This window comes from Neodiprion pinetum, chromosome 1 (genome assembly GCF_021155775.2).
Source record: "Neodiprion pinetum isolate iyNeoPine1 chromosome 1, iyNeoPine1.2, whole genome shotgun sequence".
Taxonomy (NCBI): Eukaryota; Metazoa; Arthropoda; class Insecta; order Hymenoptera; family Diprionidae; genus Neodiprion; species Neodiprion pinetum.
In genome coordinates, this window is record NC_060232.1 from 26,833,707 (window position 1) to 26,852,101 (window position 18,395).

Sequence of the window (18,395 nt, forward strand, 5' to 3'; positions counted from 1 at the left end):
TTCATAATCAACCGTATATTAACTTACGTTCGGATTATCACCACGCGTTACAAGTTTCGCGCAGGATGGTTAAAACTCGGAATAACCAGTATGTTAATACTGTTTCTAATTTGAATACGTATATATTCTCCGTAGCCCGTAGCTGAAAACAGTTCCTCCAACGTCTCGACACCTGTAAATTTCAAAATCGAAGTACTGTAGTTATACGATCGATGCAATTAGCATACCCATACCACAGCTGTTGAATTCGCCGCATCTGCAGGCAACAAATAATCATTGATTGGTGTATTAAATAAACAATTGTAACGTTTCAGATATTTTTTTTAACTTGCCAAGATATCCTGTAGTTTCTTCGTTTCGCTTTTGGTGCCCGAGCGTTTTAATAATTGTATAACATCTAGGTATGTGAATATAAATACATGCATGGTACCAAAACGAAGATGAGGGGTAGCCTAATTTCGTATCACGTTCTTCCTTATCTTGCGCTATGCGTATCACGTCGATAGAAAATTACAAAAGCACGGCTCGTGGCATTTTAAACAGTAAATAACTAGTCGCGAGTCGACAGCGTGGCACAACTACGTATCATAAGTCTATTTTGTCTACTGGTTGTTCCGGACGTGACGCGGTTGAAGAGACCGCGCCTAGATTTTGAATCTGGTAAACAATACACCTCGGCGGATGGCGTTGTGGCTGTAGAAATGCAGCGATTTAACACTTGGCCTTAATCGTCTCAAGTATTCCTCGATCTTCGTTACATCGTAATATTTTCATTTTCACGCGGACCAGAGGAACGAAAATTGGGCCTCGAGGAAAAACCGTTGCTGGTCCAGCTCAATTGGCACATCGATGATCGCGAAGGTCGATTCCTGCTACGGAGGATCGACGACAAGACGAACGCCCAGGGTGTTGGATTTTCCGAAGGCACCAGCTTCCGGCGGAAACTCAGCAGGAGGGAAAAGAAGCAAATGAAAAAGCAGGAGAAACTTAGCCGGCTAAAGAGCGCCGGCGAACAAGACGAGAGTGTTATTGCTGTAGACCAAAATGGCGTTGCTGAAAAATTGTATACTGGTGAGGAATTGTGCTTTTTATATAAATATATATTAAATATATATTAAATATATATATAAATTGGAAAGTGGCTGGGTTCTGTTTTCAAAGAATTTGAGGATATTTCTCAAACCCACGAACATTACAGTTTTTTTTTCCAAGTACGCTTAAAAATTACCTACTGCACAACAAATAGTCGCAAAGTTTAAAGTTCGCTAACAATAAGATGCTTTTTTATTCATAATTTCTATACTTGTACGAATAACGGTTGATGGAAAAAAGTCGGTTTGTTTGCAAAGATCGTTGTTACCTGCACGCTTTCACTCGTATCGAAACAGTGATATTGAATAAGGGTTGAAATTGGTGAAGAATAATTTATATGTTGCAAATTGAACTCTTTTAAAGTTACCGCAAGCTTTAAAAATTATATTGATTTTTTACGTTCGTCTGTTTATTACAGTACTCTTGCTAACTTCAATCTCGTGAAATCCATACTTGGATAACTATAATATTCGTCTATTCGAAGCTTCGCTTTATTATAGTTTTAATACGTTTTCACTGTATTAATAATGCTATCGTTTATATTATAAAAATATAACGTAATTGAGTTTTAAATTCTCAATTCAATGAAATTTTGCTCTACGAATGTGAAAAAAATGATTACCTCTTTATTATTATTCGTTTCACTTTCGACTGTTGAAAAAAATCTTCGTGTTCATCTTCGTGAAGTATGAAAATTGAGAAACGAGCAAAAACTTTCGATGGTTAACGATTAACTTGATCATCGATCACGTTTAGAGGAAAGCCTCGATTTGTCGCTAAGCTTTTGAGGTCTTTAGTTCGTCAGCAATTCTTTTTTTAAACTTTTTTTTTTTTATATCCCTGAAAAAGAAATAACAGAAATGAAATCGACCGTATCTATCGAGAAGACTTTGATTAAAGTTTTCAAGTTTGCAATTCAATACAGTTAGACTTGTTCTTTCTAAGAAATGTGGACCTTTGACATAGGATCGATTAGCCGTAGTAGGTTGCCAAGGAGCTAAATTCCTAACTTTCCGTAGTTCGGTCGATATTTCACGGGAAAATTTATCATGCAGATGCGTATACGTATATTACACAGGCACAGAATGCACGTACAAGTTGTGTACGCAGGTCGAGAGGTTTGTGTATCTCTGAGGAAATTATGCAACTCGGAAATCATGCGCTAACATCTAATTAGGGATTAGTTAGAAAGCGGTAAGGCCGCATAACTACGCGCGCTGAATCGCGACGCGAATGGTCATTGATTTTACAACAACTAAACTAGCTTGTAAGCGATTTATTAGCAGTTGGTGGTTACAGCAGAAATCGCGTCATTTCATTCATACTAGAGCTCGGTCGACGAATTTACGTGGTAAAAACTTTAACCACTTTTTCGAGTCTTATTTGTATCAACTTGATTTTTATATGATTTATTTTTCCTGCAAGATACGCGAAGTTTTATTCATTTGAATTATAATTTGTTGAAAAAGTAAATTTTTTAATTTGGCTTTATAATTTATTCAATTGACGGTTGATAAAGTCTATGAGATGTATCGTGTAATATAATTTGCTCCCAATTTCACAACGGTAAATTGTCGATGAACTTTCACTAAGAACCATGCAATATAATTTATTCTGAGCTAATTTCTGCTTCTTCTTCTTCTTCTTCTTCAAAAAAAAAAAATATAAATAAATAGATTTCACAACTCATTACTGCATCTAATTTGTAAAACCGTATAATTATTCAAGATTAGAATATTGCATGCCTGAGAAATCAGGGAAAAATTGAAGATTTCTTTAAATTATCTACGGGAAAAAATGCTTGAAACTTATTCATCAAATGCTCGTTGTGTCAGTTTCTTAACGCGTAATTTAATCAGTGTTATTACTTGTACGATTCGTAAATAATATTTGCTGTTTATCGAAACTCGAGAGCGCGTAGATACATCGTTTCTTTTTTCATCGCAAAATTAGGTCTCATTTCTGAGTTAAAATTCTCCCCACGCAATATTTCGAACATAAAAAATAGTTTTCAACGGATGCGTAATAAAAATTTACTTCACATATAATACTACGAGAGAAGTTTCATTTTTGTATAAAGAAAGAAGAGAAGAACAACCAAAATACTGAAACCTGAAGAACTGTAGACCTTGAGAAGTCCAGAAAGATTGCGGTATTTTTATTTGCGAACCGTGATAATTCACGATGAGTCTCAATTGTTGTTACAGAACTTCCCGAGACAAGTTTTACAAGAAGTATATCAAACCCGGAAGCGGTAATGCGGCGCCGACGTCAACAAAAATTGGAAAGAAAGCTCCAGCAATTCAGAAGCAAAGATGGTGGTCCAGACACAGGCGGTACCTTGAAGATCTATGGCGAAGCATTGTGCAAAGACGTACCATACAAGACACTTTTGCTCAGCGTCAGAGATTCGGCCGCTCACGTTGTCAGGGAAATGTTGGCAAAGTACGGACTCGACCGGGCTGATCCTCAGCAATATTGTTTGATCCAGGTAACACTTCGATCCGTTCTGCAGATTCCTGTAAATTTTCGTACAGAAATAAGACGAATCAAAATGGGATGAGAATTATAAGATGAGGAAGAGGGAAAGGAGTGACAAACTTTCTTTAAACATTTCAACGGAGACTTATTTTTCTGCAAAAACTGTAGGTTTTTACGTTATTTTTCGTAAAACTAGTAGAAACCTACTAAATTCTCGTCGGTAAGAACCGACAGCCGAACGAGGGCTGTTACGGCGGATTTCTTCCACGAGTCGTTCCAGTTTACTGCATCACCGACCAAACACACTCGTCTGCAGGAAACTGGAAGCACATACTTGTATCGCTCTTTATTTTCGGACGGTACTGACTCTGTAAACTGTAGAAAACGGGTCATTCTAACGTGACTTAAACGTAGTATTCCGTTCTTTTTTTTTTTTCTTCTTCTTGGCGAGACCGAAAATGAAGAGTTTTTACGCGAATTCGATTTTGAAATTTAATTCTCATTTCAGTTATTTTCAGTATTTCGTGAAATTTTAATATTTCAAAATTCTTCCTCTACTTTGATCACTCGATCGAGTTTCAGGTACGACAAAAAAAATCTAGTACATGTTAAATGTATATGTATATATCTGTATTTTTGTTTGTGATTATTCGTACCATATTTTCTTCTAACTGTTCCGATAATTTGGTACCGACACCTTATTTGGATTTGAAAAAAATGCATCAAACCAAATGAATAGATTCAATCTTGCAATAACCAGAAAATGTTGCATTGACAAGAATAATTACACTAAATAGTTACTAGTACTACATTACCTTGCAATTCCAACAATATTATTGTCACGATACTCGCCAATTTTATTAAAATTATTGTCCAGCAACAGCAGACAAATTATGTAATTTTTCTCAGTGTGCTGTCCAAAAAGTGAGGAAAACATTGATCTTAGAGGAAAAATTGTCTCATTTTAGCTCGCTCAAATTGTTTCATTATTAAATTACCATAAGATTGGAATTTCTAATTGAAATTGATTCGAGCCGCCCTGTGACCAAGGACAGACTCGTAAGGTGCAGCGCGATGAAGTAAGCGGGGTGTAAGAGAGCATAGTATAAATTTAAACGAGAAAGTAGATCGCGTATAATAAAGTATTAATCGAAAAGTTCTTCTTCGGTGAATTGTTGCAGGTGAACGGAGAGAACACGAACACGAATCCGAACCAGGAATACATACTCGACGAGGACGAGTGTCCCTTGGCTATACTAATGAATCATCCGACGACACGGGGTAAGTTTTATTCCGTTTCTTTATTCTTTTGCCCCCGTTTTCTTCCCTCGATGCTCTTGACATTTGAATCCGTCATGCTGCAGGAACTTCAAAGGATACATCTCCGTTTAAATATTTATACGAAGAGAATTTTCAGTATATACGAGTACAGTTTGAGATTTAACATCTCCCCGTTTATTATACAACCTCACAAAACTGTATTTGACCTAACGCTGACATTTGAACGAAAAATTTCACATCTGTATTATAATATTTCGCCGTAAACTTGGCTAGCTTGAAAACTGCGGAATCGCTGCTTTTACGCGGCTTCGTCGCAATTCGAGGTGGAAAATTCTCTCAAGATTTTTGTTTGCACAACCGTGCTCATAACCATAAATACGTGCCGTGAATTTTCGATCGTAAAATAAAACGAGTGAGATTTATTTCCACCGGCCTAATATCGTCAGGATTTTTACGCAATTTTTTGAGGCTCGTTCGCAGCAAGGCAACGGCTCTGGTTATAAAAGAATGCAACGTACAGCGTCTGAGAAATCTTTCACGGTTATTGATGAAGAAAATTACGGTAATAGAAATTCGGTTACTCGGACGTGTCGAGGATCAACCAAACTCGCTTGGTTATTTTTGTTTCGTCAAACTTTGCGTAGACGTTTTCGAAATAGATTCAATCCACATTTAACATGTATTCAAACACTCCGTCTTTATCGGGAGAAATTTCCAAGAACGGAATCAAAAATGATTCAATCTGCGAGAGAGAAAAGAAAATATAATCATTGAAACCAGGTAGAAACTTGTATAGGGAGGGAATTGTACGCCTAGAGTAGAACATCACTTATGGTGGGTGTAGCCACCCTCCATAACTCGATGTAGAGCCCCCTTCTCATTTCGCACATACACGCGAAGCCTTGTCGAGTCCGAGACCTTGACGTAAAGTGGAGGAGTAGCTCTTATCAAGTTTCCTCTTGTGTGGTAATAGAATTTATCCATCTATTTCCTGGGCTAACCTGGTATACACGTCTATCACGTCGTTCCTGGCAGTCCTAAAAGTCCTGGAAATATCCTCGAGGTTGTCACTGCTTGAAAAACATTTGCATAAAATGTCCTCGAATTTTACTTGATCCATTTGAAAAGTTTATGCGGATAGCTGTATGCAAATTCCAATATAACGTTACACATACCTGTAATCATTTTTTGTCTTCTGAATTTTTTTCCCTCGTAACGTAACGGCTTTTTCTATTTGCTTCTTAATTTTTTACTCCCGTAGATATTCCAAGACTGGACTAGATTTATAATTCAGTCTTTTATGTAAATAGCTACGTTATTACGAGTACTTGGCGTGAAATATTTCTTGCAATATCACGTGACAATTTTTAAGGATGTGGACTATTTCGGGAAGGGATGTAGACAATTGTGTGGATATATATATTTCAAATTTACAACAGGATGAACACTGATCTTCTTAAAAATACTAAAACACCTTTAATAATATGTCGTTAAATTTGAGCTCAGTTCAAACTCTGCAATCAATGAAATCATTTGAAATTCTTATAAAATCATTGGAAACCCATGAGAAGTTTTGTAAAATTTTGAAACACACGTCATTTCTTGTCACAAATTTCAACGCTTCGCGAAGGTACACTTTGTATGTGATACTATGGAATCTGGCAGGACTCCGTATAATATCAAATATCAGCAGCTTTTTTGCGAACTCGCTTTTCCAGCGGCACGTACTTTTCGTCCACGTGGTATAACGGGGATTTCGTAGAGCAGAGATTTTCGGTAATGGGGCTCCGTGCGTCCCTCAGAAATCCCACAACAGGCTTTCGGGTTTAGGATGAAAGCTCTCTCTCTCTCTTACTCTCTCACTCTCTCACTCTCTCAGTCTCTTTCTCATCCTACGCGAATACCGATCGATGCACCCTTACCTGACCTTTAGTAAATGGCATTAGATTCGGCGTGGGATGAAGAAATTCGGAAGTCAAGAGCACCGGAGGGGTCTGCCAGCATAGAAAATGATCCCTGCAATTACGTAGCTAACTTACACGTCCAAGGGTAAAAAAGCTTTCCGTGAAAATAAAAGACCGCTTCAAAAGAGAGGAAAATTAAAAGATTTCTTGTCAATTATTTATACACATTCTGCAAAGTTATAGAAAGTGAATAATTAGAAATGAAAAAAAGAAAGGTAGATTGTAATACTTATATTTTCGCAACGCGTACATAGGATTTGATATTTTTACAGGACTGTACAAAATGACTTCCGTGTTGTATAACACAATTTGCGCAATATTGCGTGTGATTTAGATTTTACGCGTCCAATACCAATACTCCGATCTTTCTTCGTCTGTACAACAACTTTCGGTATACAACAAACTCTAAAATCGCGTGAAATTTTTCGATACTTGCAACTTTCCAAATCGCGTAATCCCAATTCCCCGAGGCGTCGCGTCGCTCGTATTTTTCACAGGCGCGAATCTCTCGCAGGATTTTATCAAAAGGTTCTATGAATATGTAACATTTTTTTATCACCGTGCACACACTTATATTTCCGAACTGCAATACGCGGCTCGATTATTTGATGAAAAAATAAAATAAACATTGACGAAACGAGAGTTGCCTTTGAACTCTCGCAATGTAGGGCAATCGGATGCATCGTATATATATATATATATATACACATAATGCACCATATACGTGCATCCTTGAAGCTGCAGCAGAAAATCTTCTCGAGAATTTATCGCGATAAAAATTGCAGGCGAAAAGCTTTATCGCCCGTTGAAAAGCAATGGGAAAGACCGAAAGCTTTTGAGAATTTAATCAACCAACCATATTCCATTTATCCGCGTGTTCGCAAAGCTTCCGCGATGCTAGATCGATGCAGGCAACCCTTTCCTTTACCTATCTCAAGTCATCTCCCTCCTTTACACACGTCGCCTAGTGCTTTGGTTTTTGGTATTGTTTTAATAGAATAAATTCAGCCCCGGGCTTCATTTACCGGTTTCAGAATTCGCGCGCTCTTGGCGTGAAATGCAAATTTCCAACCTTCGAAACAAAATTCAGATGAGTGAATTTAAATTCTATTAACGAAATAGCTGTTTCGCAGGATTCAGCCGACTCGCTGGCTTTGATGCGTTTTTTTTTTTTTTTTCTCTGCTTTTATATCGCATAACGCGTATATATATATATATATATACATACACATATCTGTCCCTCTCTCTTTTTCTCTTCAGCTTTTTCGTTCTCTTTCACTCTTCACAAAATGAAAACTAAGGGTTTTTTATACGTCTAATTCACGTCGTTTTTGATAATTTAAAATAGCGAATATCATACGCTCTCTGTCGAGAAAGTTTAATCTCAAGTGTTAATTAGGACTCGACTTTTATTTTTGGCGTTACGTGCTCGATCCCTCTTCGCCCTCACAACTCATCCTTCGTCCCTCTTACCCGGAAGCCTCTTCATTTCGTCAGACTAAACAATCACTCGCACATTCCGTGCATACCTATCTATATAGCTCCTCTCATTCCCAGAACCCTGATTATGCACTATGCTGTCTGCACTCACTTACGCTTCGTTGCTTTCGTCCCAAGGCACACGTCGTCTTTACGATTCGACCTACGCATGTCTCTCATCTACCTTCGAAGTTATTCGCTTCGTTTTCACCTTTAACAGATCAATCAATAAATATAAAAACTTATATTCTAATAATACCACGCATTCGTTCAACCCTACTCGCTCGACTTCCCGGCTGCTTTTAAGCCTAGAAGCGAAGTTGAAACCAGTCGCTTTCTGTTTCCTTATACCTCGGGAATAATCTCTTTTTTTTTTACTGTTGGAAAAATAGATTTTATTTTCATGTCATATAAATTTCTCCAGTAAGCCAGAAAATTTTGTGATTAATTAAGAATTTTTCTCACTTTCGGTTATAATTAATCTCATTGAATACAACCTACTTATATTTATTCAATAACTTTTTCTATTTGTAGAATTTATACCTGTATTTTTTAATCAATTCTACATATTCTTGCTCTTCTATATTTCTATTTAAATTCTATTGAAATTTGTGACAGTTAGTTTAAATAATTAAAAAAAAAATAAATGACCTGCGAGGAAATAACCTGGTATATAAGCGTGGATGGGTCTTTTATCGTAAAATCGGAGCGGCACTTTGGGAATCTCGTCGTCGTAGCCTTCCAGGCGAGAGAATTTTATTTCTTTTAAAATCATAAACATTCCTGTCGCAGGGTGCCGGCTGATGGTTCTTCGAATATATGCAAAAGAGCTACAAAGGAGGCTTACACACGAAACGACGAGATTTCTGTTTCTTTATTTTTTCTTTCTCTATTTTCATCTTTGCATTTATTCTGCCGAGTGATAGAACAATTTACGGCTGAACGCGCGTGGCACTGAGATGAAAATCACGCTGCAGTAGAAAGTATAATAAATCGTTAAGTAATATAAAATTACATACTGCAGTATGGGATCGCAAAATTTACTCCGGAAGTGATGACGATGCGACATCAAAGTTTTATATTTTTGCCGGTTGAACTACGATATTCTTTCCTCCATGGCATTAGAGTTACGTCACAGTTAGTTATATTTGCATAGCGGAGCACACCCTGCACGGCTTTTTCATGGGTATATATATATATATGTATATAATTATATGCTTCACATATAATGTATGTACAGAACTCTGCCTCTAACGTAACTAAACGCGTGATGATGCAACAACCGCGCACGTAACTCTTGTTGCATAATTCCTATACGATTTATTTATACATGTACATATATGTGTACGTATCAATACACCTATGTAAAATCTAATTTGCGTACGTATGTGGCATCATTCGCTCCCGCAACGGAACAGCTTCCGATGGACCGAGTCCAATGGCCCAAATTCCCTTCGATGATTCTCTTTCCGAACTCTCATCATGAAGCGACTGTCTGTGTATTTGAGCTGCCGTGATTTGTTTTTTTATAGTTTTTTTTTTTTTTATTTTATCCCCATGGATGTCGACAAAAACGACGAGGAATTGATTTCGGTATTCTGCCTGTCCGGCTTACGCGAATCGAAAATAAGGATTAAAGAGAGAAAAATAAATTCTTTACCAAAAAAACTTGATAAAACCTGAACGAAAATGGTGAAAACCTTCGAAACTCCGTGGTTATGGGATGTTTTGTTTTTGTTCCTCACAAAAATTAGTGTTTCTTCGATGGTGTAGGGTACGAACCTTCGTACTGAAATAATTGCACTTATCATACACGATTGTTTGACGCCACGATATAATTTAATGCATCGTATATGTCATTGCTACGAAACAGTAAATAATTTCATCCAAAATTGTCGAAGTTTTATTGATATTATACAATGTTTCATACAGTTTACTAAGCACAATACATAGCCGTTCACGTTACAATGACTGTTTACGTAACGTACACTCATAAAATTAGTAAAAACTCTGTGAAATTTGATGAAATCATTCAGCTACTTGTTAGAAGTAATGAGCGATTTACTTGATTCAAAAGAAGCACATACTAACGAACAACGAAGCGCCAAATTCACGCAAGCACTCAACAATTATTATCTCTTCCGAGCTGCATCCGGCGTTGTGTACGGAAACACAGGTCTTAATTGTAAGCTCCGTTGAAACTACAGAGTGCGGACTGTAGGTGCGCCTAGAGGTCAGTAGATGATTAGCATGTAGATTGTAAACCTAGGGTTTTCGAATCACGTGTTTGTGTTTCTGTCGCGTTCGCCTACCCTACCCTGTATCTAGGCACGCGGACTTAATCCAATCGCAACCCCTTGTAAACTGTAATTCAATTTGCTGTGCAGGATGTCGAACCGCGTTGCCGTCCTTTCCGATCTCTACGTGACTCAGTTTCGATCTTCTTTCTCTTCCCTTTTGCTTATTACAACGAGGAGAGAGACGGAGAGGCAAGAATTTGGAAAACCGCTGTACACGAGCCGCGACAAGTTCGGTTTTGAGTACTTTTTTTTTTAAATTTATTTCTTTTATTTTTTTATTTTTTATTGTAGCATATCTTACCGAAGGGTGAGAGCGCGCAGAGAGCCGAGTCTCTCGGTTTGAACCTGACTAATGAAACAGAGGAGCTTCGAGATGAAAGCGTCGCAGCCGCCGGAGCCACTTGAATCTTGACTCGAGGGAGATATTTGCATCAAAGGGTTACTGGCTGGCAACCTTTTCCCGTGGATTCAATGGCCGCGGCTAATGAAAGAAACACGGCGTTTACATGCCTGTATAAATATATATATATATATAAATATCGAGGTCAGATGGGGCGGGGATCTGAGGCGAAAAAAAAAAAAACACAAAAATAGCGCAGGATGAAATATTAACCAGGTTCGGAGGAACAACAGCGGGTGAAAATTCGGCGCGTTGGCAGAAGGATTATTCGTACTTTCAAGACCATTCGTGTGGGTTACGCGGAACAAACTACCCTTTCACCTTTTACCGGCCGCCACGAAATTGGCTCCATTTTTCTTTCGCTCCGCGAGTCCCGCCTCGCAAATAGAGGAGAACTTGGATAAGGACGAACAGGATCGAGGCTAAGCTGAGGATAATCCTGCGCTGATAAATACTGCGTTTTCTACAAACAAAAAAAAAAAAGAGGAAAAAGATGGACGAGCTGCTCTTGCCGTAGAGTGTGTGGCGGGGGGGGGGTAAAATATTTTTAATATTAAATTGAATACTCGGCTTCGTTCGAAAGTTCGTATTATACGTTACGTTTACGTGTCAACGATTATCAGACTGACTGGCACTCTGCGCTGATGGGATAGTGACGTTGTTATTATCAACCAGATGGCTAATGCACCGTCTGCGTTTCAACTGTGGCCGTTAAGACTGTCTGATTCATTATGCAGTTGAAAAGGTATCGAGAATTGTTTTTGAAATATTTGAAAGGTTTTACATTTGAACCAGATTTTAATTTGAGGAGGTTGGTTGGTTGGTTGGCGGCTGAGATTTGACATTTTTAATTCATTTTGTTGCGAGATAGTCGTACAGTTGAGTATTCGTCAAGTTATTACATTCGCAAGATGTGAAGATACCTTCGAACATACAGAAATAGAAAATACTGGTGTTATACTAAAGCTTTGATATCGTTGCTTCGTTTCAAATCACGAAATTACTTGAAACATAGGAAGTTGATTCGATTTCGCTTTGCGATGGTCCGTCTTACTCAAAATACCATTTTCCACAAAGCCGTTAAATACATTATTTTACAACATCGATAATTATTGATCGTAATCAACAAATGGCAATACTGAATTGACTACTGGAAAAAAAGAAAATTTGTCTTAGTCAATTTATGGAAAATAGTCTTTTGAATAAAATCAGATAGAATTTACTAGATTGTTTTACCAAATTCGAAGCCATTTTAAATAAAGCATCTATGTCGGAGCATACGATTGTTTACAATTTCGGTATTTTCTATTTTCGCATTTTCAAAGACGTCTTTGTACCGTACAAACGCAGTATTTTTCCAAACAATCAATGCACGAATACCTTGTAATAAAATTAATGAAAAGTATCGACTTTTGGCTAACCAACCTCTTTAATCTGATAAAGAATTAACATCGACGTGAATTCACAATTAGCAAGAGCCTGCAGTTATATTTTAAAGGGAATTCAAACCTCTTCCGAACTTTTAAACATCATTCCTGACACTAAAGTTTCAGTTTGAAATTTCCTCAAGTATTTTAAACAACTTTGTCCCACTGTTAGTGATAAAAAAAAATTAAAAAAAACTTTTTTTTTTATCACCAACTCGGCGTTCAACGTCCTTCTGCAGGAGAGACAAGCCCAGATTGTAATTACGCGGCGTAACTACGTCTGCATCCGGTCAGAGTTTGCAATAAAGATAACGGAAGTGACGCTTGGCAAAGGCGGACTTCCCGCTCTACACTTCTGAAAATAGCCCAGGGGCTTCTTACCTTGGACGATCTTCGCCAAGTCGTGAAAGGATGACGTTGAAACATCCTCCGGTACGTTTTAGACTCAGTTACCGGTCTTTGTCAAGTCATGTCGAGTTCGTTGTACAGTTTCCTAATTAACGTAGGATCTTATAATACCTATAATAGCAAACTTTACGGATTTACCGTAGCAATTATATTTCGAGTCTCGTTCTTCGAGATTACAATGGTAGTACCGCTACGAATTCTTGACTCTAATCGCTTGACGGATCTAGTTCAAAACTATGTATAATTATGTATATATGCATATATATATACATACGTGATAACATTTTGTAGGGCCATATATTATGTTTGAAACTTTGTAAGGTTCTTCTTTTTAAAAGCCACTTTTTCCAAGTTTTGCTACCTCGCTTTTTATTTTGCTCATACTTTAATTGCCACGCGACGAATGCGACGCTACGACTCGATTCGTTCCTCCGCATTTGCCAGCAGCAGCAACAGCAGCAGCAGGAAAAGCAGAAGCCAACACACACGCGGTGTGTTCCTATGGTAGGTTTGTGATGATGTACGGTGTAAATTGTTTTGACTCGCTGGCTGCTTTGGATTAACGCTACGCCAGAACGAAACTCTAATCTAATCTGAGCTTGGTTTAGACGCTAACCAGAACAGTTTGGAATAACTGCCTTTGGCCCCGCACGTATTATGATTATGGCTTTTCTCGGTATGTGTCCAAGAACCGGTGACGCGTTGAGAGCCATCGCCTTGATGCGATAAGATTTAACATTTTTCTCTCACGAGACTGTTTTTCCAGTCACCATTTAAGCATTAGGTATAATATGGTTCACAAAGCGATCGATTTATCTTACACAGATCCACGATTGGAGGAAATGTATCTCAAATTGCATAAATGCAGGCGCATGTACTCCGTGTTAATTTGCACATTTGCAACATCTCCGTGAAACGGAGAAATAATATAATTTTCTAAGTATGATGAAAGTTTTTCTATTTGACGAATAAGAAACAAGAAAATATCATATACGAATCATTTTTCTCAACCCGATTGTCCCGATTCACACCGAGATTGAAAAAATGTTCGCGATCTTGAAGCGCGTTTTCATCTGTGCATTATAATTTATGGACACAATTATACTGGGGCATTGTCGTCTTTGTTGGACCGGAATTTTACCTTGCAACATCCCGATGTGTGAAATATTAACGCATCGGGCAAACAAGCCTCGCAAGAAGAATTTTCTAAAAGTGATTCTCCGAGCGCTCGAAGGCTGATGGTGTAAAAAAAAATCTTGGCAATTTCCTCCTTGTTAACTTTCAATCTCAACTCTTCCAAGGGTGCAGACTCGCACCTTCCACATGGAAGACACGGCATTCGAAACCCCCGCGTTTACACAGTAATGTGCTTTTTCAAAGGCTCCGGGTTCGGCCGGCGAGTGCTTGTCATTCAGTTTTTACACTTGAATAGCCGGAAAGATGATGATGGCGACTGCGTTTACTCTTCCGGCGCGGCGGCGGGAAATACTCGTTGAATATTTAAAGTCCCCGTTCCCCGTTCCTGGTCCACCGTTAGGCGCCAAGCTCAGGTGATCAAACATTGAATTTTGCATGCCTTCACTTCGATCAGAGAAAAATTACACCCCAGTCAGGCTGTGATCGTATACCTTGTTGCACGAAGGTCCGATCAATTTTTCATTCTTTCCACCCTTGTTATTTATTGCCTTTTTCATCACTGAACTGCTGTGCAAATCCCCGTAGGTACGTGCGATATCCAATGAAACCTCGTAGGAATTTTAAAAACGATCGACCAGCCAAACTTTTCCTTGTTCTTATACATATCGATTCGTTCAATTTGCAAAATTAATCCAATTCGCAAGTTTATTAACAAACTTTTATACATTGTGAACCTTTAACAGTATTTTCGAAACGAAAATATCACGTTCTATTTGTCATTTTGAAGACTGCGTGAGTCTCGCAAATCACTTTTCACAAGTCAGAAAAATTATTATGATTATAGTGCACGTCACATCGCGACATCGTTGTGGGGGTGTAGATCAGCCAGGGGGTGTAGATCAGCCAGATTCATATTTTACTGTCCTACAGCTATTATCTATTGAAAAAAAAATATACCAGTATCGACTTTTCATGTTTTCCTTACTATATTTAGCAACATTTCGCTCTAATAAGGAAATTCCCAAATTTTAAACGGTTTGCTCAACCTGAAAATATTAAAGAAAAATGTTCTTCTTGAAACTGTTTTATTTTTTTTTCAACACCGAAATTTTCCTCGCTAGCCCCGTTTCGAAATTCGAAAAACGCGGTTTTTCAATACACCCTAATAATACATACGTAAAGATTATGTACCATGTAGTGCAGTTTGCGAGGTAGAATGTGTTTACGTCTCTGTACGATAGTAATCGGAAATCAATACGATTTGTTGGCTTTCCCTGCAGACAGTTCAGTTCCGAGCCGTTATACCAACGGAATTTTCTCCGATTCGTAGAAAACTTTACCCTTTTAACTTTGTGTAAAACGATCGGAGCGATTTGATTGGATTTTTATTTACGATGATATTACGTATCCCGTGATATTCTTTTTTTTCCAGTTATTATAAATATCCCTGACGATCGCAGCACACCTTGTACGTCATATAAGATTATCTCCGACATGACGTTCGGTCGTAATATCTTGAATATAGGTACAGCTGTGTGAGAAATGATTCTCATGTTTTTTCTCGCCTCTCTGTATATTCCGGAATTAACACACGACGCAACTTACGTTATTATTCAACGAATCGAGTCACGTTGACGAACCTTTTCCATCATCAGTAACGAGAAAGGAGTCTCGAATAAACCTTCAGGATTAAAGAATCGTTGATAAGTTCATCAAGTGCAGCATATTTCCCAACTTTCGTTAAAATTCTCAACACAGTTCCTCGTACATCCATCGGTTCGTCGATTAAAGGGGAAAAGCTACTCATATTTCACAGTAACGGCTGCGCGAAACGATCACGAACATAAATCGAAAAATAATGTTTTATATATATTTATATATATATATTTCGATGTGACCGACGTAATGGGTCGCGGTTATCGATGGAGAAAAAAAAATTACAAGTGCACGCGTGATGTAACTCGGAGCGGATGTAAACTGCGCAGTTATAACTTATAGGCTGAATGTAAACCTATTACATATTACAAATGCAAAAAGCACACACATCTGTTATCGATGTAAGTTTTTTCCCGAACTGTGCAGCTTGCAGCAGTTGGGTTACAGGATTAGAATATCGATAATGACCTCGCGAAGACGAGACGACGACCGTTTCTAGTTACTCACCTCACAGCGTCTGCAGTTTTTTTCCACTCGGATGAAAACCGAGCGTTGACCACGTGCTTTTTACGATCAGTCGATACCTGACGCTTCTAACCCAAGATTGACAGGTCGTTCGGCTACCGTTTTCGACTGATTGCAACGAGTCTCCTCTCTGCTGCGAAATTCGGAGGCGATGGTATTAGACGTAGGTGTAGGTGTATAGAATGGTCGGAACCAACCGCATCGATACGTTGGCCGCGTTTGGGAGCTTTTTCACTTTATTTTTTTTTTTTTTGGTCTTCATCCACGAATGACGCGACGAACACATCGAAGGTGCCTGAATATTTTGCATAATTCTTCAAATTCTGTATACCATAACCTCAAAGCTTCGGATTTTATTCCGTGGCTTCTCTGCTTCAATACGGTCGAATAATTCTTGCTTTTTTTTTTTTTTTTGCAAGCTTTCTCCCCAAGCGTGGTATAAAATTTAGAAAAAAAAAAAACAAAAATAAACAAAAACTGTACTTGTTTATCGGGGGTGGAAAAAGATACGTCGAATACATATCGAGGCCACCTGGCTTCGGCTTTATCCTATTTCTCTATCGTGTTATAAACCCGGGTATAAAGATGGTATATACGTGCTTGAAGTATCGCCGGTTTACTAGCAGAAAACATGCTGCATTTATCGTCGGAGATTGAAGAAAACTTTTATCGGTGCCTGATCGATATTATTTATATATGTACGTATAATGGCGTATAATTTGTGGAGCGTGTGTGTTCAGTGACTTCGAAAACGTCGTGGAATGTTACTTTTCAAGAGAAGGAGAAATTAGTTGTACACATTTCTTAAACATTCTTACGTTCACCTTCAGTTTCTCAAAATTTTATCACAATATCATTCCTGTTCCTACAAGTTTCTCTAGTTTCTTGAAACAGCATTTATACCGATCGAAGCTAACAGAATTCGGATTATGTGACAACCTCTTGAAATCTAGGAACCGACTTGTATTTGGACAAAGTGCGGAAGAATTAACAAGATAAGTTTAAAAGAGCAAGTTTATTGTTTGAACATGAAAACGTCGTCGATTTTATTTTATAAACAACATTCAAATGCTGCAACAAAAATTTTTCAAACTCGTTCTTACCGGGGATTAAATTTCACCGAATTTTTGCGGCCACGACGTGATGTAAAAAAATTTTTCACGCTAACGAGGCGAGATTTGCGAAGCGGACAAACAATTTATCCCTTTATTATTATGGAAAATAGGTGTTGCTACGGATTGTGAAAATGTTCGTTAAACTCCACGGAGTCCCTCGGTTTTCTTACGTCATCGCGGTTGTGTGTAACGTGGCGAAACGGTGTTTCGGAGCATTTTTCCTCCTACGTGAATTTGCATTCACAGTATGTATCTGTATAATATTTACGAGCCTAGGCCAAGTTTGACATTTTCATCCTCGGCAGAGCTGATGTCACATTATTTAGATTAGCAAGTCTTCATCGGGGGACGGGAAGGAAGTGGAAGATCATCCCCTCGAACGGAATATGTAAAACATGTGTAAATACTCGTACATACACGAAGAATTTATCAGGCCTTGTGAAACTTTTACACAGCCATTCCTTTTTAATCTCGGGGTCATTTCGAGCTGGCTGTATAAAAAATTTCGAAAAGTTGTTTCGACTTTTTATTACGTACTTTCCGAGCCATTGGGTACATCTTTTATAAAATTTTGTACCAACAAAATCCCGGAATTTCAAATTCGCCAAACCAGTTCAATACAAATTCGTCCTACTATTTATTTATTCAGTTCTTGACGGGGAAGGGAATTTTCTTAATTCATTTTCAATCGAAATTTTTTCAACACACATTTATATGATAATGATAAAAATTACATCGTTTCGAACAAAAAACATCCAAGTAGACGAAATCTTGTGATTTGCAAATAACTCTATCGTCAGTTTCACGTAAATACTTCGATTATCATTAGTAATACATTTTAATCAAATGCAATTAAACTAGATTAACTCTGGGAGAAAGAAAAAAATACACTCGAATGCCACTGAATCAAGATTAATTTAGATGTGCTTAAAAAAAGGAACCGAAAATCTTTCTGGCTTTTCGATTTAGTGTTTTTTTTTTTTTTTTTCTTTTACATTTTCCGCGACTCTTGAATGTAGCGATGGTAAAAATGTGATTTCTGTAGAAAATAGTCCGAGGTTTCTTGCCTTATACATAGGAATGCTACGCATAATGTTGACGTCCAATTTATTCAGAGATTCGTAGGAAAT

The 18,395-nt window shown here is 37.9% G+C and overlaps 1 protein-coding gene across 8 annotated transcripts in view; it reads left to right on the plus strand.

Moving 5' to 3' along the window:
• cno (adherens junction formation factor afadin) overlaps nucleotides 1–18,395 on the plus strand; it is a 115,848-nt gene that overhangs the window by 54,131 nt on the left and 43,322 nt on the right. For all 8 annotated transcript variants that reach the window (XM_046636639.2, XM_046636637.2, XM_046636636.2 and 5 more), the window contains exons 4-6: nucleotides 790–1,071; nucleotides 3,300–3,583; nucleotides 4,755–4,854. In XM_046636639.2, coding sequence (XP_046492595.1) covers nucleotides 790–1,071; nucleotides 3,300–3,583; nucleotides 4,755–4,854 — 666 coding nt within the window. The remainder of the gene's footprint in view (nucleotides 1–789; nucleotides 1,072–3,299; nucleotides 3,584–4,754; nucleotides 4,855–18,395) is intronic.